Here is a 25,367-nt window from a genome sequence, read left to right on the forward strand (position 1 = left end):
TCTAATAATACCAGGGTTTAAGAATTAAGTTTTACAGTCATATGGTACCTATTTAATCAAGGAAACTGTACCATGTTTTGCTTGTAAACTCACAAAGATTCTTAATTGGGAACATATTTGTGAAATTAGATTCATAGAATCCCAGCAGGGTTGGAAGGATCCTTAAAGACCATCTAATTCCAACTCCCGTGTCATGGGCAGGGCCACCTTCCATTAGACCAGGCTGCTCCAAGCCTCATCCAGCCTGGCATTGAACACTTCCAGCAATGGGGCATCCATAACTCCTCCAAGCAGCCTGTTTAGTGTCTCACTACCCTCATAGTGAAATTACTTCCTAAAAACCTACCCTCTTTCAGTTTAAAGACATCAGCCCTTGTCCTGTCACTCCATGTCCTTGTAAAATGTCCCTCTGCAGCTCTCCTGTAGCCCCCTTTAGGTACGGGAAGGTGCTGTAAACTCTCCGCAGAACCTTCTCTTCTTCAGCCTGAATAACCCCAACTCTCTCAGCCTGTCTCCATAAGGAGAGGTGTTCCACTCCTCTGACCCCCTCTTCACGGCCCTCCTCTGGAGACCCAAAACTGGATGTTTTGCACCAGGTGGTGTCTCTGGAGCAAATCCTTTCTGGGGTTTAATTGAAGTACCACACAAGGAAGTAGCATAGACATTTGGGAATGTGTGTTCTTCCTGTTCATATCATAAAGTCATTTAAGTGAGGAGGGATCCCTGGGGTTTCCAGTTCAATCTGCTGCTCAAAACAGATTAGAGCAGGTTGCTCAGGGGCTTGTCCAGTCCAGTCTCGAATGTGTCCAAGGATGGAGCTGTCACAGCCTCTGGGCTTTGTCCCAGTGTTTGGCACCCTCACAGTAGTGATGGCTTCCTGTGTGTAGGCAGAAACATAATGAACCCTCACTCCTATATCATGTGCAAATACCTTTAGTAGCCTTCAAGTGGCAAAAGCAAGCTTGTATTTACAAGGTAAAAATAACCAGAGCAGGGATGCCTTAGTTTTAACTGGTCTTGCTTAGGGAAGAAGGCAGTAGTATCAGCCTTCTTGAGCAGCTGCTGTGAATGGCAGCTGTCATTTGGAGCAGGACTGTTGGGGTAGAGCAGTTATTTGGCATTCTGCTTTCTGCTTCAGCATAAATGGCTTGGGATGCTCAATCAGGCTGTGCATCTGCCCACTAATCTTCTAACTCTTTGATTCACTCTAAATAGTTGCTGTTCTTTGCATAGGCACTGGCAAGAAGAGGCACACATACACAGCTTTGTAGCTATAAGCAGTGAAATCACAAACAGTAATATTTTAATTGGCATCTTGGGCCACCACTCCATAAACTCTCTTGCTTTCTGACAGGTGCTTTAGATTTTATGAATCAGTTCATGCATTGTCATGGTTTTACAGCTGTCTGTAACTTTGGAGAGTAGATTCTTCCCTCTTTCCTCTTTGTTTTTCTCTTCGCCTTCCCTGTGCCTAGGAAAAGTGTTCAGACACTCCACTCACCCATACTAATGACTTCCAACTAAATCCACACCTAGTCACTGAGGGTGTGGTACTTCTGTCGTTTTTTGGTTGCTCACAAAATCTGTAATTGTTTTGAGTGTCAGGAGATAGATTGGTTTTTGTTTAATGGGTCAGGGTTTTATGTACATGGAAAAAACAACAGGGAAAAATATTAGATGGAAAAGCATAGTCATAAATTTAACAGCCTGATTTTCATGATATTCAGTTGGGATAGTGTGGTGGTTTGACCTTGGCTGGGTGCATGGTCTGGAATATTCCTTTGGTTAATTTGGGTGAGCTGGCCTCCCAGCATCTTGCCCACCCTCAGCCCCTTGATGAGGAGGGGAAATGTTGAGAGACAGCGCTGATGCTGTGCCCACCCTACTCAGCAGTTGCCAAACCCTGGTGTGTTATCAACACCTTTCTAAGTACCAGCGCAAAGCACAGACCTGTGAGGGCTGCTGTAGGAAAATGAACCCAATACAGACAGCAAAACCCCAAACGCAGGTCCTATTATGTTTATATGTTAATGCCTTCATGAGTCATGAGCTTCCAAAGCTCCCTTATTGGACTCATTCATATGTATACTCCATAAATTTTACAGAACATTGAAATTGCATCATATAGTACAGTAAGGCATCAAACTTCCTAATAACTAAAGTTAATTTCTTAACGACACAGTAATTATCTGGTGGGTGGCTTAGAAAAACTTTTTTCCTCTGAAGTTTCACCCAGAAATTTTAGTCTGCTCTTCAAGAGTTCACAAAAACTATTCCAAACTCACGTTGCCAAAACTTTCTTAACTACTGCTCAGCTCTGCATGCAACATCCCAACTTTGGGAACCAGTAAAGTTTTTATTTCTTAAATGCTGTGAACTGCCCCAGCTCTGTGGGTTGGGTTATTCTCTGTTACATATTTTGTGGGAATAGCCTTCGTGGCTTTTCTTCTATTACCTACTGTGGCTGGTCTTCGCTATTTTAAAATTTGGGATTCCATCCATTGTTTCGTTTCTTTCAATTTATAGAACTGTTAAAATATTGTTCTGTTACTGTTATAAATACTGTTACTATTAAAATATTGTTATTTGCTCAGCTAGTAGCAGAAGAAAACTGCAGAGATATAAATCTTTCGCTGTCAAGAACGTTTTCAAGTTTTATTCTGAAATTTAATATTACCCACACACACATTTGTGTACAAATTGGATTTAAAAATCTTCCTTCTCAGTAATGAGTTTAATTGTTTCTCATGTGTTTTTCATACTATATGCCATTAGCAGATTATGCACTTGAAAAAGCTGGCTGATTATTAGTTCAGTTTCAGCCATTGCAAATCCCCTTGCTCTTGAATTAGAGAAAGGCTAAAAGAGTCATGATTGCACCTGAATTAATTAAACTGAAACAGTTTGCATGAGAATATTTGTTTAATAGACTGTTGACTGCTTCTGTGGGGCAAAAGACATAGGACCATCTTTTTTCAAGGTATTTGAATTCCTAAATCTCATTAGATGTCTGTGTGCCTCCTTAGGTATCTAGATACCTTTAAATACTTGGCCTTTGATCTCCTCCAAATGAAGTTGCTCAATTCATTAGTGGGATGAATAATGTACTTTATTAGATATGAATGTCATTTTCTACCAGCGCTGACTCAGAGCAGAAGCAAATAATGAATGCAGAACTCTCCCTAACTTCGCCTAACCCTTTCAGCACCTCAGTTATCCCCAGGAAGCTCTTGGTTTGCCATTGCAGCATGATCTTTGAAGCTTTAAAATTTTCTAGATTAATTTTGCCATAATTAATAGAATTTCTTGTACAGTTTGTACTGCTTTGTTTTCACATGCTATATCGTTTTGTATGAACTACTGTAGCAGTCTTTAGAAAAGTAATTTAAATTTAGTTTGCTATTATAATGAGATATTATTATGACTAATTCTAAAAGGGCTGCTACTCTACACACTAATTAAATTCAAAGACATTTTAAGCTATCAGTAAGATATTTCCTGTAATAACATTATGCCTCTTGTGACAGGCATGTCTTTTTTTTTTTTCTCAGTGTTCTGTTTTGATTGACTATTTTCAGGTACAGGTCTTTAACAAAGACAAGGAGAGGTATAATTCAGCTGTAAATAGACTCTGATCTGAACAATACTATAGCAAACAAAAGAAATCTTGCAGAGTGATGAGTATGAATTATATGTACAGAGAGGATGATTATAGCACTAAAACTGGCTCTGCAGAGGAGCAAGAATTCTGTGAGCAGTTAGAATGAAACATTTCCTCACTGTGGACCTATACACCTGAACTAGATCACTTGAAGGGATTTCTCAGTATCTGTGACCCATTCCCACAACCCTTTTTTTCCATGAGAGGGGAGTACAGTCACTGATATTTATGTAATGTCTGGCATCTCTTCATGTTGAAATGTAGATGCTTGGTGCATCTGCAACTATGTGCCACCATCCATGAAAACTATTTGGTGGGTTCATTGGTAGGGATAGATCATAAGATAAACACAAGCACATCCAAGTTGTATGAACCTTGTTTTTCAAAAACCAGGCTGAAGAGGAATGCACGAAGGAGAGAGTTTTTACACTGTCAGGCAGAGCTACTTCTACTGCCTATGTTTAAAACTGGTCTTTCATTATTCACTTATACAGGTGAAATGTCATTAAGGTGTGACATTATATTTGTGGGTGTTTAGAGGCTTACAGTAGCTGACTTGATTATAGTAAGAGGGCACTAATATTTTAATTTACAAGCTTCAGAATATATTTTGCAAATGTTAGATCTCCAATAATTTGTCCACTCACTCTGGTTGCATCATTCCACTTACAGCAGTATCATGAAAGTATTGCTGTCCTTCATTTGGGAGACTCTGTAAGAGTGAAAAAGGTGCTTTAAAGGTTGTACTTTTATGCTAGAATGGAAGAGCTTAAGAGAGTATGTAGCATGACTGGCAAATACTTTTGATATGGTTGTCTCAAGTTTTACGTACTACGGAATCTTTCTCATGCTGTGCATCGAGGATTAAAAGGATTTTGTGAATACAGTCAAGTCATTTTGATTGTTTATGTTAAAATCCCCACTCAAACTTGACAAGATAGCAGTTGGTTTACCTATTAAACTGTTATTGTCTCAACCTGTGAGTTTTTATCACTTTTTCTCTTCTAATTCTCTCTTGTATCTAATTTTGTGGAGTAAAGCAGTGACTGTGCAGGGCTTAGCTGCTGGTTGGGGTTAAACCACGACATAAGGGTTGGTGCAAGATTTGAGACATGTTTTTTTGAGAGAGTATGATTGCTACTTTTCTTTCCTTGATATATCAACATGGCTCTAGAGGATGTTATTAGAAAAACACTGTTTCTATATGCTGTTTGGTGGAAAATTGCTTCTCTGGGCTTGAAGTGTGTCTACCACCAAGGGCTCTGCACTTAAATATATTTGATCATGAAGATTCAGTGTGTGAAAAAGGCATTTGGATAGAGGGAAAAATGCTACTGAACTGTGACTAGGTGCTCTTTGCAGTCCTGAAAAAAGTTAGGTTGGCTAGAAGAAAGTTTTACAACTATGAAAGTCCATATAGCAGGAATAACACATCTGGGAGAAGAATTAACACAAAGGTGCTAGGAAATAAAAGTTATTTCTCTGGCTATCCCTGCTAGCAAGGAAGAGATACAAAGACTTCTTCAAGTTGTGTACTGTTGTGATTAAGGAAAATCTGTGCTTAATCTGTCTGTGTAAATAACTAAATTTGGGGTTCCTGTAAGAAAGTCTAATGTGCAGAAGAGGACAGTCCAAATAAAGAGTTTGAGACACTTGACCTCTGGCTCAGGGTGGCACCTTGCAAAGCTGAATCAATGCTGTTGAAATAACTTGGTTAAAAAGCCATATTGAAAACTTGTTGGCTCAGTTTATGAGCATTGGTAATTCTGCATGATATTACTGAAAGTTATCCCTATATTTGGTTAAGAAAGACATTTCTACCTAGAGAAAGACATTTTAAAAGTTTCTTAAACAAGCCAGGTAAAACAAGTCATTATATTTCACAGCTCATCTTACACAGTGCTGATTAGTCACGACTCAGGCACAGGAGAGAGGAAACCTTCATCAGAGTCCTTGTCTCTGAGTGACTGCTGAGCAATGCTCGGTACACAGCTGGTGTCAGCGCCTTGGTGCTTTTATCTCAAGTCTTACATCTGTTCATACTTTTAAAATAATGAAAATAAAAAAGTGCACAGCCTCTTTTAGCTATTTTAAATTGGAAATAGGATCAAATGGAGATGTAAGTCCAGATTTTTCTACAGTATTGAGTATCTGTCCTTAACCTATAAGGGCTTGTACGTAATAAAGAAAATTAAGATCATCTTCAAGGGAATTTCTCACTCCCATCTTACAACAGGTCTGACATCCCTTATCACTACAGACCAGAAATCCAGCTGAGATGATGTTCTGTTGAGATGATTGCATATCTGATAAATACGAATAACTTCATGTGCATATCCTCCCTCTCAGAAACAGAGCAATGGTTTTTACATTCTTATTTCCACCTTATGCAAACATATTAGTATGACATTTTTATTGGACATGTGGTGCTCTTAGGCCAGAACTGGGTAGTAGTTTGTATGTAGCTGAAAATGAACTTGACTTCAATTTTCTTAGTCTCACCTTTAATATCTCTGAGGTCTGGTCCTTGTACGAGCCCCCCACACTGAACAAAGGATTGTTGTTGTTTAACCCTAGCTGGCAACAAAAGCACCATGCAGCTGCTTGCTTACACCCCCTTTGCCCTGTGTCTGCCACAATGGGGAAGAGAATCAGAAACAAGAGGTGAACTTCATGGCTTGAGAAAAAAACAGTTTAATAATTGAAACAAAATAAAATTTTATTATTATTATCACAACAGCTGTAATGCAAATGAGAGAGAAAGAAAATAAACAAAACCCAAGAGTAAGAAGTGATGCATAGTACAATCACTTACCACCTGCTGGCTGATGCCACCTCTCCCCCATTTATATACTGAACATGGCAGTCTGTGGTATGAAATATCTTTTTGGCTAGTTCAGGTCAGCAAGCCTGGCTGTCTTCCCTCCTGGATTTTTGTGCACTTCCTCTCTGGCAGAGCATGGGAAACTGAAAAGTCCTTGATATGGAGTAAGCACTATTTAGCAACAACCACAACATCAATGTGTTATCAACATTATTCCCATACTAAATCCAAGGCACAGCACTGTACCAGCTACTAAGAGGAAAATTAGCTCTATTCCAGCATGAACAAGGACTGTTTTCTACATCCATTTGCTGACTGGTAGCTCATGTTTCTAATAAAATGTTTGTGAAAATACATGTTCTGGAAATGTAATGTGTTTTTTTATGGCTGAACTGGGTTCTGCTATCAGTGTTCTAGAAAGAAGAGAGACATTTACTTTCTGCACTTCTTCACACCAGCTTTGGACAAACTCTTTTTATTCTCTGAAGCAGAAGTTTTAAATTGCAAGGTTTTGGAGTCAAGCCAAAGACTCCTGACAAATTAAAGACCTATAGTCAATTACCTCCTTGTAAGACATTTTGCCAGCTCAGCTGTCTTGGTAACTCTGAACTAAGACTAATGCTTGCTAGTCCCTCAAGTTATCATTGTTTAGGACTTGCTGTCTGACAACCAGGTCAGTAAATGCTTTGTATAATAATGTTCAGAAGATTTGCATTGAGACATTAACAAAAATATGACAGGTAATTAATGGCAGGTTCCATAGGAGTGGTTCTTTAAACCGGTGAGACCTATTTTGTACAGTGCATGAACAAAAAAGTCAATTTACTGCTATGGAAAACAGACTCCTTTACAGTTATTACAATTACAGTTTGAGGCAACGATGTTGGCACATTGTTGCCAGATGGAGGCTTGGTTTTAGTGGCCACTTAATTAACAACTGGTAAACACTTGCACCCAAATACACATATTTACATATGCAGAGTGCTTACTGTGTCAGAATGATGCTTCTGGCTTAGAGAGCGAGAGTTATTAATGCAGCCTACTAATGAGAACGTCAGATTAAATTATCTTCTCTGGAACTTTGAGCCATCTATCTGCCACCTGCACAGGGGCTCCCAAGCTGTGCAATGCCTCGTGAAAGCTGTGACCCTTTGGAAAGCAGCAAAGGGAGCTGGAAAAGTTTGGGTAGTTCAGGGGGAGAAGTCCTACTGTCTCTAAAGAAGGCTACTCTAGCCCATGTTCCCACCCAAGCTCTGTCTCATACCATGGCTCTGTATATATAAGATGTCTGAAAAGGTTTCTGATGGACAATACAGCTTTCAGTGGAAAAGCTTAATGTATTTTACGAAGTTGCCTGAATATCTTGGGGGAGGAGGAGAGGCCATGGAGATAAATGGGCCCTGCTTCTCAGCTGCCATAATTCATTGTCTGGCTGGTACAAAACCTGTAGTTTAATTATATATTAAGAATAATCTGTCATTTGTCTGTATTACCTCCTGTCTGAGAATCTCAAACAAGATCTTTTGAATTGCACCCCACAGTTCACAGGAGTGCAAAGATTTGTACTTAAACCTGTTTAGCTGGCAAGAAAATAAATGTAGGGATGACTTAAAAGGTCACACAAACAGTTATTTCCAAGATTCTAGGGGAGAAAAAAACCTGCTAAATCCTAGCAATACTGTCATCTTACTTGTAGTCCTGTCTGCTGTAGCCACTGACCAACACTAGTGTTGAAATCCAAAAGTTAGTTTGGAAAATTGAGTGAGATGTTGGCAACAGATAGTGTTACGGAAGACTGTCCAAATAGGAGTGTTAAATTATTCATTTAAGTAATAGCCAGCTGCAAAAATGCAGCTGGCAATCTGAAATGGTCCTATTATGAACATTAGTTAACAGTATCATGGTGTTCTTGTAATAAGGCAAATGTAATTCTGGAGTGTATCAGCCTTGCAATGAGAAGCTCTTCTTACTTCTCATGGGAAGGACAGGGGCCATTATGCCCAATTGTGAGCATTATTCTAAGAGTGTTTATGAGTCAGTCCATGAAAGCTCATCTGAGAGTAGAAGGAATGGTTTGAGGGCTAGGAAATCTGGTCAAGAAGGAAATAGAGAACAAATTCGGGTTATGTAGTAAAGATGACTGTGGGGAGCTGGTAATAGTCGTCAGATATAAAGATTGCCTGAAAAAGGGAAAAAGATTGTTTTACCTATTTATGGTGCATTAGATGGAAATAATGGACTTAAACTGCAGAGAATTGGATTAGCTGTTAGGAAAATATATTTACATAAGGATCAAGAATACAATAAATTTCCAGAGGAGAATGTTTCCCTTCAAGTTCTTTAAGAACTGATTAGACATACCTGTCAAGTATAGCTGCAATAGAAACAAGAAGCTTGTCACAGTGATTCCAGATGTGCTGTCCTGTCTTGTGGTGGTTCTCCTGTCTCACATTTAAAGCCTATTTAAAACTTGCTTCTGTCTTACTGCATCTATTACAACTGTAGCTGAGAATAATCTGAGGTGCAGCTTCTGATTTTTTGTTCAATTCAGCAAATTGATGGGCAGGACAAACATACTTCCCCACACTTATGTTGGGCTAAAATGTGCATCCTATTCACTCCTGTCTCACAGCACGTTTTTTGTCTGGCTGCGACTTAGCATTACTCAGAGCATTTAAGGTCTGGCCATTACCTACTGTTGTGGTTTATTGCTGAAATTTGTATGATGCCCAGGACTCTCATGAAGGGTTTGGAACTCTCCTTTTTGCTTGGTGACTGCCTTTCTTTCACAACTAATATTTTGGCATATTTGACAAGGATGTCTATTTGTGGATCATTTAGAGCAGCTGTCCAGATGAAGTTGTGCAAGTACTGTTGGATGTGGAAAAGTGGAAAGGACTACTTCTTGTATAAAAGTCATATTCAGGAGGTTAGGGTTTTTCTTAGGACACAATCAGTCTTTTGCTCAGTATCTGCACAACACAATTGTACTACAGTTTTGTCAGATTACAAATAATACTGTAATTTCTAAGAAGTGTTTCAAGTTACCTTTACATCTTTCTACATTTTGAAATTTTCCACTTAATAACTAAATAAATTAATACAGCATTAACTTTACTGCTGACTAATACACTGGAACAACACTGTAGCTTAGCAGTTCTGCAATATTGTAAGGGTTCTTCTTTTTCTAATACTTTTACTGGTCTGGTTTTAAATGTTTCAGATGTTATTGATATGGCAAATAACATCTTTTGTCAGTGTCGCTCTGATGTCATTTATTTGAGGTATATGTACAATGTGCCTAATGACCAAATTTGTTTATAATGCGGCATTTTAGGGGAGGTCTGGTATGTGGTAAGCAAAGAAGACAATTTTGGAGCTGAAATATGGGGCAAGTTGCTTGGTTGCTTCTGCCCTGACTTTAGAGTTGTAGGTATTTTGAGATAAAATAAATTCCTCCTCATTGTAAGTGGACTTCAGTTTCCAATAAAAATTAATGAGTTGAGTTTTGGAGGTATCTCTGATAGATTCGCTTGTACAGCTCTCAATGTCTTTCAAGTCCAGTTAAACCTTTCTTCTGTCCTTTGTCACCATCATTGCAAGACTTGAGGAAAATCTTAAGTGTTTCTCACTATTCTGTTCAATGCAGTGAATTGTGTTCTCCCCATTCTGCTTGACGCCAGTGGCTTTTTTCGTCCTTCCATTGCATCCTGTGCAGGCTTCCTAGGGGACCTTTCTTCTTGGTTTTAGTCTTACTGTGTTAACTCTGATCATGGACTGAGAAAGTACCTTGATACAAAAGGAAAAGAAAGCAACATAAAACTGAAATCACAATAAACCACGTATTTACTACAGATTCTAATTATTTTCCCCTTTGTTTTTATTTTTGTGCAGATTGTTTCTCAGAGGAAGCTCTCCAAGTCCTTGCTCAAACATGGCAACACAGCAGGAAAGTCATCTATAACAGTAAGTCAGTCTTAAATATGCTTTTGTTTTCATGTTACTTAAAAATATCCAAAGTGATTAATTCTCTCTAAAAGCATCCTGCTAAGCCACCAAAATCCCTTGATTGAGAAGTGTTTTAATTTTTTTTATTTGATGACTTGCACTGTTTCTGACAAATCTCCTTGTTTTAAGGAAATGGCAACAAATAATGTATGATTTGTAAAAAAGTCACAATACTTAGTACTACTTTCAAGGTACTTGGATGACAGCAAGTAACTTCTGCTGCTTGAATACTTTTAGTTGAAGGACTAGAACCTTCTGAGATTAATTTTTACCTGCTTTGGCACATAAAGGAGCCTCATCTTTCTTTTCCCTTGGGCTTTTTCCAGTTTCTCAGGAAAAAAAAAAGTTCAATGTGATTAGTTTTAGATGTGTTGTAATGCAACTAAGGACTGGATTTTCAGCCCCATGTGTATTTTGAAAACTGAAAATCACTGTATTACCTCTCTTTCATCTTTCTCTATGCTGGCTCACTTAGGAGCTCAATCTTGTCTGCACTGAACCTGACATGCTTGTGACTTTTGCAGCTCTGCATTAAGATGAGGGCTGTAATAAAATATTCTGCTTTGGGAGTCTCTGCTCTATTGCCTCATGGGATCGAGAAGGATTTTTTTTTCCTTAATGTGTAATTTGCCATATGGGCTTCTTCTGGCTTGATTTTCTGGATTTTTTTCTGCCTTCAGCCACAAAAGAGACAGCAGACTGTGAGATACTTTCTGAGAGCCTAGGGAGATTGATTTCTTAGGTATCTTCCTTGGTGCTTGGCTGGGAATTGATTTGCTTGAGTGCATACAGTAAACTTGGTTTTGGTCTGGGGTTGGAAAGGAGTTTCCCTCACTCCTCTGGCTGAATAGAACCAGGAGAGAGTTTTGTTCCCTAAATAATTTGGTGTGGTTTTCCTGCTGGGACAATCTGGGCATACTTCATCTCACACATCCCTGTGGTGTTCTGGACCTCTCTTCTGTTCTTCTTTGAGGTACACAAAGTGGTTTAGTCTTGTGAAAACACAAATGCTCTAGTACAACTAAAATCATTAGGTTTGTTAGGGGAGTGTTCTGGCAAAAATTAAATCACTGTGATAAACAGAAGATGAGAGAAAATGACTTAATAGTCCCTGCTGGCCTCACACTGGATGATAACCATGTAATATGGACCTTAGTTACGTGCTTTGGCTTTCGACCAGCAGTATTAAAGAGCAAGTTGACTTCACTTGAATGGGAAAAAACTGAACCCAGACAAAAAATACTGTGTGAAAAATTTGTTGTCTCAACAGAATAATTAAAAACTGATTATTTATCTTTATTTCTAGACCTGGGGACATACCAGGTGTCCGTCAAATATGGAAGTTAGAAACACTAGTTTCCTAACTCCTTCAGTATAGTGAATTATGGGTTTTTAATAAGATTTTGAAAATTTCTATCTTAGCAAGTTTTGCTGGAATTTTATTGGCCTTTTGAGTGTGTAATGTCTCATCCACGCAATTTTCTAATATGGCTGTGGGAAGAAAAAAGAACATTGCTCTGCTTCTCCAGCTGCAAGTCCATAAACCTTGTAAGAGCGGGTTCATTATTTTCAGGAAAAAATACTAGTGAAATTTGGTGTGCAAATCCCAGAGCATTGTTGGTCATACACAGCTTAACCAGACCTTTTAAACCATCAGACTACATGGAAGAGAAATGTGTCAGACTCCATGGGTCAAATTTCCAGCAGTCTGATGTTTGCCTGGAAGATGTGATGCACCACATGTGTACCTGTGGTACTTTAATGCCCAGTTAAGCCTCTGTGCCTCTGTGTAGCTGCATGTGAGTATATTGCATGGAGAAACACCTCAGCTCACTGCTGGGAGGTGTCACAGCCAGAATAGTCGCAACTCAGGGAATTTTACTTAATTTAATGAATTGCCAGTCAAAGTAAACTTTTAACTACTGAAAAACAAACAGGACAAAAAAAAAACCTCCAAGAGAAAATACTTTTCCTGCCCCTTCCCTGTAGTCAGCTCCACTTCTGACACCTCTCCTGCCTCTTTTATGGTCTTCACTCCCTTTGCCTTCACTTCATGTTGTTCTCAGTCCTTTTGATGAGATGCTGTGTGACACAGGTCAGGAACAAAAAACAGTGGTTTGGGTTTTTTTGGGGGTTGTTGTTTTGGGGTTTTTTTGTTTGTTTGTTTTGGGTTTTATTTATTTTTTTTTCTTCTGCTCTTTGAGGTTTTTTTTCACTCATTTTTTTAGTTCTGCTCCAGACTCACACAGCCTTCAGGGGCATCTTTGCTCCAGAATGGGTGTTACCTGAGGGTGTACACAGAGATGCCTCCTCCAGCATGGAGCACCTCCTTCTGAGAGTGAATCTCCAGCTGTGTCCCCACAGCTTGGCCTTCTCCATACCTCCTTCTGGATCTTCTTTAGGGTGGCTTTGCAGACCACCTACCTCTCCTTCCTATGTGTCTCTTGCCTCTGGCAGCTGCTGCCCTTTCTGAAATAGGTTCATGAGAGGTGCCATATGCACCTCTGATGGGTTGATGTTTTGGGGTGCAGTCAGTAGCTGCTGCCAAGCCAGTTTGGCAAATTTTTGGGTTTACCCAGCAACTCCTCAAAGGACTTCAGGTGGTGGTGGCAGTCAGAACCTATCTGGGAAGCTGGCATGGCTGCCATTTGTGTGGTCATGAACATGAAATACCCAGGAAATAGGTTCTTTTGGGAGATTTAGTCCCTGGGCAGAACATTTACAAAAGGGAAAAAAAGTTGTAATGCTGTCAAATTGAATATAATGTGGTTTGTTTCAAAGACCATTTTTCAGTGAAATATCCCATGTTTGGTTAATGCCTTCTCTCCCCTGAGGCATTTTAATGGCTTACTTAGGAAACTGGTTTAGTTGGTTCTGTTGGGTTTTTTTATAATGTTGCACAGCACAATAACTGATACCATTATTGATATAGCTTACACCATCTGAAAGAATCATGCTATATTATTTTAGGATTACTTGTTTCTGACTCCATCTATAGCAAATTGTTTTGCCAATGTGGCTATTGCAGAAAAATTATACCAGGAGAGCTCTCCTGCTGTAAATGTCCCTTTTGTGGCAACTAATGCCAGGTGACTTCACTCCTTTTTTCATTTATCTTGCCAAATGATGCTGAAGTGGCCTGAAAATAATTAGGCTTTAGACCTGAGTAATCCAACTCTTGTAGAGCATTTTTGTCGTCTTGGACACTGAGACTGTGGAATTCTCTGTTTTCCACTCTGAGGAGGAGTACTTGGTCAGAGGAATGGGGTCCCTGGTGGATGTGAATGTCTGTCCATTGACAGGTGTTTGACAAGGCTTACACAAAGTGTTTCAGGTCCATGGGCTGACCCAGGTGTTGTCCTTCCAGTCAGCAAAGAGAAACACATTAACTTGTTCCACATTTCAGTTTCCTAAATGGGGTCTGCAGTCTTCACACACCGAAAAATGGCATTGTTCTCCCCTTCCATTACACCATGCACAACTCAGATGTAGCTTTCCATTTAGGTGATCGCTGAGGAACTGTCTGGCAATGATGACTACGTTGAACTTTCATTCAGTGCACGGAAATTGGATGACAAGGTAAGCTGCTTGGTATTAACCTTTCTGAAAGATATAAGGATGCCTGCAAATATAATTTGATGAGATTTTCCATGACAGATATTTTTTTGCCTTGTGTTATTAAACATACCAGGGTTTTCAGATGAATGTGCACAATGAGGCTTTCCTTGAGTTGCAAAGTAATTAAAAAAAAAAACTCAAGGGAATCTAATTAAAACCAAGACAAGTTAATTACAGTACAACCAAGACAGTTTAATTATGTAAAATGTCACAGATCAGAAGTGTTTAGAGAAGTGAACTTTCTGTGAGTAGTCAATGATGTTATCGTTGAAGTTTCCTAAAATACAGCTAGAAAACTTCATAACAGCTTGGTCATGATACACATTTTGTTTGACAAAATGTTGCTCAAATGTGAGAAAAATACTTGCATATTTGTTGAAAACCTTTTCCCTCTCTAGGAAGAAAACTTTACATTGACTCAAACACTGCTGAACATTATAAGGAGTACCTCTTTCTGAAAATGTTATTGTTTAGAAATTTACATATAATAAGCATCTCAACTCACAGCCCTGATGACTGCTTGTACCACTTTCTGTTATTTCAGTGCAACAGCAGGCATAGAATTCTTTGAGGTATATAGCCCTTTCTTATATATGAATGTACTTTCATATATATGAAGTTGCTTCTTATTAGAAGCACATGGCAACTCTGTACAAAGGTTTAGGATTGTGATGCCCCAAGTGTGTTCTTGTAAACATCTGACATGAGGGTCAGTTAAAATCACATCAGTGAGACTACTTTTGGATACATATACATCAGGTTTTCAAACTTGGGTTGTAACTTATGAAAAATATTTTCAGCTGAAACTACCGGAAGATCTCAGGCAAGCAGAAAGTACACAGAAAGATCAATAGTACGGGCATATAACTTAAATAAAATTTATAAAATTTTACCGTTCTCAGGATCATTAACAGTCATAAATGATCCGAACCTGAAGTTGCTTCTCATCTAAATGATAAATTAGTTTCCTCTTTCAGAGATGCTGGAGTCTTAGTGGTTTTGAATGGCATAATTTATTTAGGTGTCAAAATGTAAATTTAACAACCTTTCTTTAGGCAGGTATCTTTGGAGGTAATTCCCAAATTTTTACACAAGTTTTTTCTTGATCCACATGCTGTCATATCTAGGAAAAAGGAGAGGACATAAACAACATAATAAGACTTAGACATTGCTTTTCCACAAATGCAAAATGTAATCTGCTTTAAATATTAGTATTGCTTCTAGCTTTTATTGGTATAAATTTAAAGGATACTGCCAGAGTGCAATTCTGAGCCAGGTCAGTGGTGTCTGGGCAACAGTTTTAGAGAATGATTGAAACACTTTGTGGGAATAAGGTGAGAAGGAGCAGTCTGAAATACTGCAACAGTATTGTCATTCTTGCCATTTTAACATGTCCAGTCAAGGTGGGCTTCATCTAATACAGAATTCTTGGATGAGCAGTGTTCAAGTCAAGCAGTGACTCATCATGTCTTATCTGAATCCAAACTCCTTTCTTTAACTGATGAAAATCTCTGGAAGCCTGTTGCTTTGAAAGAAGTCTTCCAATTTCCTCCGGCTAAAGATGTGGCTCTAAACCTGGCTGAAGCTTGGTTTACTTCTTCTATAATAAAAGTATGACTTATAATGAACTTTGACATCATTAAATGCAAGGCACTTCTAGTAATTATTTTTATTAAGGTTTGAAATTACTTAAATCACATAGTTCAGCCACTGGTGAAAAAGAATGAGTGCTCTGATGTCACAAAAAGGAAAAAAAAATCAAAGGATTGAGAAGAGTCCATTTTTTAAAATCCAAAGCATGGGTTTGCATGCCTCTCCCCATTCAGAGAAGTGAACACCTGAATCAGTAACACCTGATGTTAGAGATGTAACATCAGAGACACAAACTGAGGGTTTAAACTGGCCTTGGAGTCTCCTAAAAAACAAAGGAAGCCTCTGGCAGCTGTCACTCATGCTCTGATGTGAGGTCACCTTTGTACACCCTGGGGTTCCTGTACTGGTAGCTGTGGGAGTAGCAGCAGACAAGTAGAATCCTAATGCCTCACAACATGTGGATAATGGAAGGGGTAGGGGGATGTCATGTATGTGCTCTCAGGATAAAAAGAAAAATAAATTCTTTCCATCCATTACCGTCTTGAATGGGCAGGAATATTCTTCCTTCATCCCTTAAAGGAGATCCTTGAAAGAGAATCCAGATGGGGTTCCTTAAGTGTATGTATTTCCGACACTAAGGAAAAATACGTGAACAACTAAACAAAATTTGTTGATAAGATTTAACAGCCAGGATATGTTTGTAGCGTGCTTTTTTTCCTCTTGACATAAAACTGCAAGAATTTTAGGGAAGCTACAAAACAGAACCTAATAATTTTTTCCTACTAGAGTGGCTGAAACATTCAGTGAAAATGATAGGAAAATGATGGATATGAGAGTTGCCTTTAGTTAACTGACTTTAGCAGAAATAACAGTTATTTTTTTATTACAGTGCTTATTTGGAAGGTATAACTGCTTTTTCATGTTTTATTGAAGCCTTGTCAGCTCAAATGGCACGTCTTTGTTTCAAGAGATCCACTGAGAACACTTCGCTGCGGAACAATAACTTTTGGAAAGGTTTTATTGCATTAATAGCTGTGTCACAATTACCATAACAAGCAGCTATGTTTTTTATGATAGCTATAATAAATTATGGGCACTGAGGCAGGCAAACTGCTTCTCCTGTTCTGAGAGAAGCAGTTACCATTGTTTGGGAAATATTATGCAGCAAATATCTGCAAAATACAAGCTAATACTGCTTTTTTTATATAGTTCCCTGGTATTAAACTACTACCAAAAAAACCCTCCTCAAATGGCCTTTTTTAGCTGTTGAATAATATTCAAACTTTTAGGTTTTTGACCACTTTAGCCCTTTTTTAAGGGACCTTTGACTTGATCCCCAATCCTGAACTTTAAAAACTGTTGTGCTCTGAAATTAATCTACTAAAAATTTGTCAGACTAGGTGGTTAGAAAAAGATATAGCTAAATTTTTCAAGTTTGGGCCATGTACTTATGTTATTACTGTGTAACTGCTGCACATACTGAAAGAACAATGTGCATTATACATCTAGCAAATATAATATGTTAATCATTTAAATATTATTAAAATAGCAGGATATATTGCAGCTATTCTTCTTTCAGAGGATATCCTTGGGGGATAATGCAAAGATATTAGATTCAGCATAACAACTGAAAAATGTTAATTGTGAAAGCAAATGTTTCTTTAGCTACGAATTTCTATTTGTTACAAAGCAATTCCAATAGAGAAGGATTTTTTTGTTTGTACCTCAATTCTGAAAGTAATTAGCCCTTGTTTTTGCAAGGAGGGGGAGTGATATAAACCACCATCCAGCATTACAATCTTTCCTTTTATGTGGTATTATCTTGGTAGTTAAAACCAGTTATTAAAAATTATTTCTTTTGCGCTGATGTGCTGTTGTACCTTTATGATACTCAGCTAGGAATGATACTATATTTTGAGCCTTAAATGAAATCTTGACTTCCTTTCTGAATTCTTTTGCACTCCAGGGTTCTTTGGATGTATCATTTTGAGGCATTTCCTTTCAAATAACTTACCAAATTTGTGTTTGATAAAGAAACCCTTAACATTAAGCTTTTAATCAGTTTCAATCAGAATGCTTCCGTGTGAGAAGAGGCAGCTCAATTTTTTTTAATCCTATGTGCTCTGGATTTTTGTGTCATTATGATTAAATCAGCACCCCCTCTTTCTGCTTGTCTTCTTTCCTATACACTGACAATCTGGCAGAATTTGATCACCAAAACCCCCTATACACTAGCAATTTCAAATTTTGAGTAGAGTCCAGATACTGAATCTACATCAGGACATTGAGGCAAAACCTGGAGTTACTTAGTTGAATTTTGCACTGGTTTTACACAGTTTGACATAAAATGTCCTGTTTACCATGGAGCTAGAACAAATAGCCAAACATACAGCTTTGCTCTAAACATACTTTTGCTCAAACATATAGTTCCATGTTCCCCATAATAGGATTTAACAAATAAATCTTCCCATCAGTTGCTAAATGTGCCATTAAGTTTTCTCTAGAAAGTAAAGAAGCAGATCAATGACAAAACAGCACTCTCAACACAACATTATGTCATTTTTAGGGTATGACATGACATTAGGTTCCTTGAGCCTTGCTCAAGGCTTTGTGGTCCATAGGGACCAATTTTCTTCTTCAGGCATTCAAATTCAAGTGTCCCTTTTCAAAGCCCTGAATTCTATGAACTTGTGGAATTGTAAAAATGTCCTAAAAATAAATTTTACCAGGCACAGACTTTGGCTAGCATCTTATCCAAAGTTGTTCCCAAACCAATGGCCATGCAGCTAATCAAAAATAGGTATGGGGGACATTTGGTGGGGAGAAATTTGTAGAATTCTAGATATATATATATATATGTAATTATTATATATTTTAGAGTGTATATATATATATTATTATATATTTTTTATATATATTACAGTAGTTTTTACACTAACACTATCACAGAAACACCTGGATACTGAACAGAATTTCTCACTTCCCCAAATTGACATGGGGTTTTGTAGTTTTGGATATGTCCAATAGACAAGAATAATATTCATATGCACAAAATTAATCATGTGGCTCTTTTGAAGAAGAAAATTAGGAAGGGAGTTGAAACTACAGGAAATGGACTTAGTGCTTTTAAATCCTGCTCTTTCAGCATGGCACAGTTAGAAATTGGAAGCTTTCCCCCTGCTGGGTTAACAGCCAGTTCCTCTTCTCCCCCCTCCAGCCAGCATGTCCAGAGTAAATGAGATGTTGAAACAAAAGATCCTGTGGTCAAATGAAGCAGCACTATAGAAAGCAACTTAATTTAGGTTTGTGTAAGAAGGTTCAGGGTTGTTAGCTGGATACAAGACTAGGAGGAGGTGTTCTGCAGTGTGTGAATGTGAACCTCAGTGTCTGTCAGAGATTTGCCTAGAAATATCAGGTTATTTCCTTCATTACCCTGCTCTGTCATCTTTGTCACCGTAGCATGGTTTTGTTACCACACCCTGAAGAGGACTTGCTTCTCTAACCAGCTCTAATCCATTTTGACAGTACTTGTGTTAGTTGGTAGCAGCACAATGTCTTGGCCAATTAACTTCTGATTTCGGAGGTAGGTGAACAGTGTGAAATTCAACCCCAGTGTGGAATATGCTTCGAAGTGCAATGTGTTAGAAAACTGGTATCAAAAGACCAAACAGGTATGGAGACATAAAAGAAACAAGCTAGGTGGATGATGGAGCTAATGCTCAGGAAGCTGGGCTGAGTTTAAGAAGGAAAGGGGTCGTAAAAGGACATTTTACAGTTTTGCATGCTATGATTAAATAGTCAAACTGAGAGCAACAACGGGAATCCTTGTGAGACAAGGACAAGAATAATATATTGCTGAGAAACACCAAAACTAAAACTACTCTGACTCTTCATTAGCAGTCAGGGAAGCACCTGTGCATTGTGCCTGAAAAGCTCAAAGAAAAAGAAGCCCCAAGAGTAACCTGTCCTAAATTTTATTTTAGGATTTTTTCAGCAAATCTGATCCTTTTTTGGAGATTTTTCGGGTGAATGATGATGCAACCCAACAACTTGTTCACAGGACTGAGGTAAGGAATAGAGTTGAATTTACTTTCCAAGGCAACAGATGGCTGTCAGGAGTCATAGTTTATGCTTCCCATGTCATAAAGGGAAGTGGTTTTAAATCTAGGTGTGCAAACACCCACACTTAAAAACACTTTCTAGTATTACACTCTAGTGTTACTATTAACTAATGGATATCAGGTCTTGACTTATGCATCTTACAGTAAAGGGAGATGAAGTCAAAGCCTAATTAAACCAGCAGATACTGTGTTGGAAGGTCAGGAGATATAAACACTAGATTTAGCCGAAACCAGGCTACAGAATGTATCATATTTTCCCATTAGTACTGTGTTGCTTCTTCCCCACCTCCTCACAGGTTTCTGGTGCTAAAATGATTGTAATCTGGGCACTTTACATTTGTTTTTTTACCACCCAGTAACATTATTGCTCCATGGTAATGACTGGGACTGTGTTAAAAAATGGCATTTAGGTGTATAGGGTAAAGGTGTGGCAGGTGTTAGTGGTTATAAACCTGTTAGGGATTCCATAGTTTTCCTAGCAAGGCAAACAATGTGCCTGTAAACTGATGTTGCCCATCCCCATTGCCCAGTCCTGCACATCTTCCATTGCTTCCAGTTCAGTTCTACAACCTTTTCCCCGTGAATTATCTCCCACTGAGGCATGGCAGTGCCAGAGCAATGTCTGTAGCATCATCTGTGGGAATGTATGGGTCCATTTCCCACTCCATTTCTGCTCCTCTTTTTGGGGGCTTTCCAGAGGAAGATTGTTGGAAACTGCTCAAGGGCTCATATCTCATTGGATGTAGTTCTGAAAACTCCAGCTGAGCTCTGCTTTCTTCTCTTGCTGGTGAATGTAGTGTATTGAGTATTGTGGCTCTTGTTAGCATTCTGCTGAGATATATGAAAATGTTAAGGGTTCTCTTTCTTCTTTTCACTTACAGGTTGTGATGAATAACTTAAATCCAGCATGGAAGACTTTTAAAGTGTCGGTAAATTCTCTGTGCAGTGGAGACCAGGATCGCAGGCTAAAGGTCAGAAGTAATTCCTACTCTTTTAATAATTTTACTCAGAAAACAAAAGTTGGTCTCTCTTTTTCAACTGTAGATTGCTATTCTGCACTTGCCTCTTCTTTGATGGAAAAGATGATCACACAGCTGCATTATGATTTCCATAATCAAATTAAGGATGCAGAGAAGTGGTAATCCACTGTAATCAGTAGATTATGCTCTATATTTCTTAAAGTAATCTCAAAAAATGATGGGGCTATTTTTTTCCAATCAGTTGGGTAATTTAAATCCAGCATCATTTAACTGGTGAAAGTATACTCAAGGGAAGAGGCAGCCCTACCACAGTTTTAACTACTATTTCCTCACTTCTATATCTGGAAACCTTCTGTAAAAGAAGCAGTGAAATATGAGATTTATTTTTATACTTGAAGAATAGGATAGCCACAAAAAGACATGTGCCATAGTAATGGAAGTGATTCTAGTCGGCAGAAAGACAGATAATTGGGAACCTGGAGCTTTGTGTAGAAAAAATCATCTTCATTCATCTAATTTGGTTTAAATCAAATCTTTATCAAATTGTTTATATCTTCTGACCAGGTTTAAGGCTAATACTAAATTTAAAAACTTCGAACAAAGGGCACTGATCCCCAGTGTCTATTCAGGCTCTTAGACCTGATGAAAGGATATTAGACTCAAAAGTATGACTATTTTTTTTCTTACTATACCTATTTGCTTAATAGAATTTTATTTTGTCCTTGCAAACATTTCTTCTTTCATCATTATAGCTGCAAAATCCTGCAGAAGGGGTGTTGTCATTTTTCACTCATTACTTACTGTAGGATGTACTAAGCAGATAGAAAAATAAAATGCTGGTGTGGATATGTTGCAAAGCATATCACAGATATGTGGAAAGAGTAAAAAGCAGTCTTATGAATGCTTGGATTTACAAAATTAGCCCTGTTATTATGGAACAACATATAAATTTGAGGCAAGAGATGGATCAGTTTTCTGCTACTGAAATGAAATGCAGAATTAGCACAGCACTGCCTTCATCACGTTGTGTACATGAGGTCTTTAAATCACTCAGGTGAGAAAACCTAGGAAGAGAAGCAAACAAAATACAAAGTCTAGAATGTGAGAACAAGTGGCAACTCCATAATGGTAGAGGAATGAGATTCCAGGGGGAAAAATGCGTTGAAATTGAGGTGAGAAGGTATCAGAAAGGCTCAGATTTCAGTGTGGGCAGAAGAAAATGGGTCTGGGAATAAAGGGGATCTTTTGAGCTATGAGCAGAGACAGTAGTCAAAATTGTTTGCAAATGAACGGCCAAAAGGCTGAAAAGGGAGAAGTGAAGAGGAACAAGTGTAGTCCCTTAGGACTGTCTGTTAAGAAGATGAGGTGAAAGTCAGTGAAAGAATGGCTAAGGAAGAAAACCAGAGCAACATGGGTCTTATGAACCTACTGAGAATTTTCAAGACAGTCTTTTTTTCCCTCTCTTTCTGGGAGAATTTTTTGTGTTCTTCTTTTGTGTATGCAAATATTGGCAGCCTTGCTTTAGATATCTGAGTATTTGCCTGAGGCTACAGTTCAGCCATTTGCAGAAAAGCTAAAAGTACTAAGATTTGCATCAGATCATTCATGAGTACAGGAATATTTTAAAACTAATTATGGCTGTAAAATAAGAAAAAAGCTTGATACTTATTTCCAATTCAGGCCCTTTATAACTTTTGGTGGGTGTAAGATAAGGCTGCTAGGGTAGAGCAGCCATCCAAATCACTTGTATTTGAGAGATAGCATATAATACTTGTCAGATAATTATTTGCTTCTTTTCTATATGGTCTATACCCTAGGAATTGGATGGCAGCTAGGACAGAAGAGTGAAAATGATAATAATTAGAGATCTGAAGTGTCTGTGACTGGTATAGAACTGTATGAATGTTTATCTTTGATTTACTTTGACTTCACTTTGATTGACTAAGCATTCCACTTTTTGCATTACCATATTTTGGAAAATTTGACTTCAGTCGCTTTGTTTCACTTCATAAAGTATATAGCAATATGTTACAGCTAAGTGTTGGAAGAGTTCCCTGTGCCTTATTTAACGGGGAGGAGATTTAGAGTATTCCAGTTGCCTTGCTGAGCACCAGCTTCTTGCCAAGATGGTTTGATCACTGTGAACAGTAGTTGCATAAGGCTGCGTAGTTTTGTGTCTCTTCCTGCTGTTAGTTTTTAACATACTCTGAAAGCATAACCTAAGTTAAGGCTTAAAGAGGCAACAGAAGGGCTCAGAGGGAGCTATCGGCTTGTGGAAATTCTTAACTGCAGCCACCTTGCAATTGTGCCTACCTTTGGTTTACCTCTGTAGGCTATTTGGAAGCCTGAGGTCCTGGCCCTTCATCTCTGCTGCTGAATTCACATGAGTACTGAGCTTAGCGCTCAGATTTTTGTTCTGGGGAATGAGGATTAACATGGGAAAAGTACCCTAAAACAACTCTCAGAAAGTTTTTCAACTTACAGGAAGTTTTCTCTTCATAAGTCTTGCAGGCCGTTTGAAACTTTCTGTTTTAAAATGCCTGTTTAGAAAGATGAGTTAGGTCACTAAAATCAAAGCAGACAATAGTTAGAGTCTGCCAAAAGTCTTTTGCTAGCATTCTTTGCAAAGTCTGTTAATTTGAATTCCTTATGGGCTTTAAAGAAAAAACTAATTTTGCTTTATTTAGCTGTGGTGCGGAGAATAATGAACATTTTATTCCTCTCAGGACATCTTATAAAACTTTATTACAATTATTGCTGCTCTAGGTTTTATTATGAAAATGTTATATTAGATTTATGAACCTACTGAGCTTTTCTTCCCAGACACTGAAACCATCCAAGAAGTCTGGTCACACTTCAGTGCCAATCATACCTTCTTTTAATGCTAACAGGACAAGCAATTAGTGTATCCATTGAAGTGAACAAAATACCTCTTTGATCCAAAAGTAGTGCATTGCTTTCCTAATATGTAAAGATTTTCAAACCACAGCAGTAACTACTGACAAATCTGAATGAGGATTGTACTCCTTCTGAGGGCAGGTTTTATCCTAGTCTGTTGTGCTGAATGTCCTGTAAATTGTGAAATTTTTGGCATTCAAATCTGGTTTCAGCATGTGGGTTATGTTGCTGTCATAGGTTTATCTGAAATACAAGATTTTATTGTGGCTATTTTCTGGTAGGGATCATCTACTGCCCACCCATTCTAATATCACCATTGCAGGGTTCTTCTTTTTCTAGAGAAGTCCTGGTAATGTATACAGAAAAATAGTCACAACAATAACAACAACTTTGCTTGTTAGGCAAAGTCCAAACAGGTTGTATGACATACAATAATTTGATCTCCTGCTGAGGTTGTATGGAGAATCACCCCAAAAGAAGCTCAGTTCACAAGGAAAAGTAGGAACTGAGGCAAAAAAAAAAGGAATAAAAATGTTGCTGAGGTGAACTGATAAGCTGCTAGGAGAGTGGGAAGCACATGTCATATCTGTGTAGAAAGCCCTTTCCATCTTCCAACTACATAAGAGGAAATTTTCAAAAGAAGCATGTCCATTAGGTATTTTTCTACCTTTCAAAAATCTGTATGTTGCAACTATATCATTGCTGTCAGTTTGTTTATTGCTCCATCCTGGCATGACCCAGATGACAGGTGATGATCCCGAGGAAACTGGTGCATGTGCAGCTGTGAGTGGGACACACAGCCACGGTTACCAGGGCTGTTCCATACACCGGGGCATGAGGCTCCCTCTGTGCCTGTGAGGCCCTTTGCAGCCTGAGGAGAGAGTACTGTTGCTTTCTTTTGGTAACCATGGGAAGGTTGCCTCTTCCTGTGCACTTCCAATGAGGTTAAAACTTGGTTCCGCCATTCTTCTCTGTTTTCTTTTATGTCCAGTTGACTCCCTTGGCTCTGTCCATCTGACCTGTTGGAGTAGCTGTGTCTTAGCGCAGGAATTGTTTTCATTTCTGCTGAGGAGTCTGTTTACATTTGCTTGCAAACCCCAAAGTACCTATGATGCTCTTAGTCCTAGCAAGGTGCACTCAGGACTTTAAAGGTCATTTTCAATTTATTTCCATACTAAGATCTTGATAAATATGTCCCTTTCCAATATGAATTTTCATAGACCATGGATTTTCTATATTTTTTGGTAGGTCATTGTTAACAAGGTCTTCTTGAGAGACCTGCCCTTTGCTTAAATTAGTAATCTATGCAGTGCCACTTCTGCTTTGTTGATACTATTATATAATGTGAACCTCATTACAATATTATTAGAAGAAGCTCCACAGCTTACAAGAAAGATCTTGACATTGTTCTGGATGTAAATAGATAATCACTTTCTTTTAATTTTATTAATTAAAATCATTACATGAGAATTCGTTATTAATGTCATAATCTCTTCCCCAGTGTCTGCTATGGCATTTTTGGGGGTGGAGTGTTGGGTCTTCTTCAGACGGTTGTAACCTTCTGTTTCCTTCTGATTTCTTAAGCGTGTTGACTCTTTCATGCAAAATGATGGATCATTAGGAGAAGAAATTGCTTCTTATAAATGGTCTGCTCCATTCTGAGT

The 25,367-nt window shown here is 38.3% G+C and overlaps 1 protein-coding gene across 4 annotated transcripts in view; it reads left to right on the top strand.

The window, feature by feature from the left end:
- Window positions 1-25,367, top strand: part of CPNE4 (copine 4) — a 226,441-nt gene that overhangs the window by 118,918 nt on the left and 82,156 nt on the right. For all 4 annotated transcript variants that reach the window (XM_005519000.3, XM_088052490.1, XM_088052501.1 and 1 more), the window contains 4 exons: window positions 10,380-10,451; window positions 13,998-14,072; window positions 19,688-19,771; window positions 20,707-20,796. In XM_005519000.3, the coding sequence (XP_005519057.1) occupies window positions 10,380-10,451; window positions 13,998-14,072; window positions 19,688-19,771; window positions 20,707-20,796 (321 nt within the window). The remainder of the gene's footprint in view (window positions 1-10,379; window positions 10,452-13,997; window positions 14,073-19,687; window positions 19,772-20,706; window positions 20,797-25,367) is intronic.

This window comes from Pseudopodoces humilis, chromosome 1 (assembly GCF_049639895.1).
Source record: "Pseudopodoces humilis isolate 2021_Gansu_Grassland_sample_001 chromosome 1, ASM4963989v1, whole genome shotgun sequence".
In the NCBI taxonomy this organism is placed as follows: domain Eukaryota; kingdom Metazoa; phylum Chordata; class Aves; order Passeriformes; family Paridae; genus Pseudopodoces; species Pseudopodoces humilis.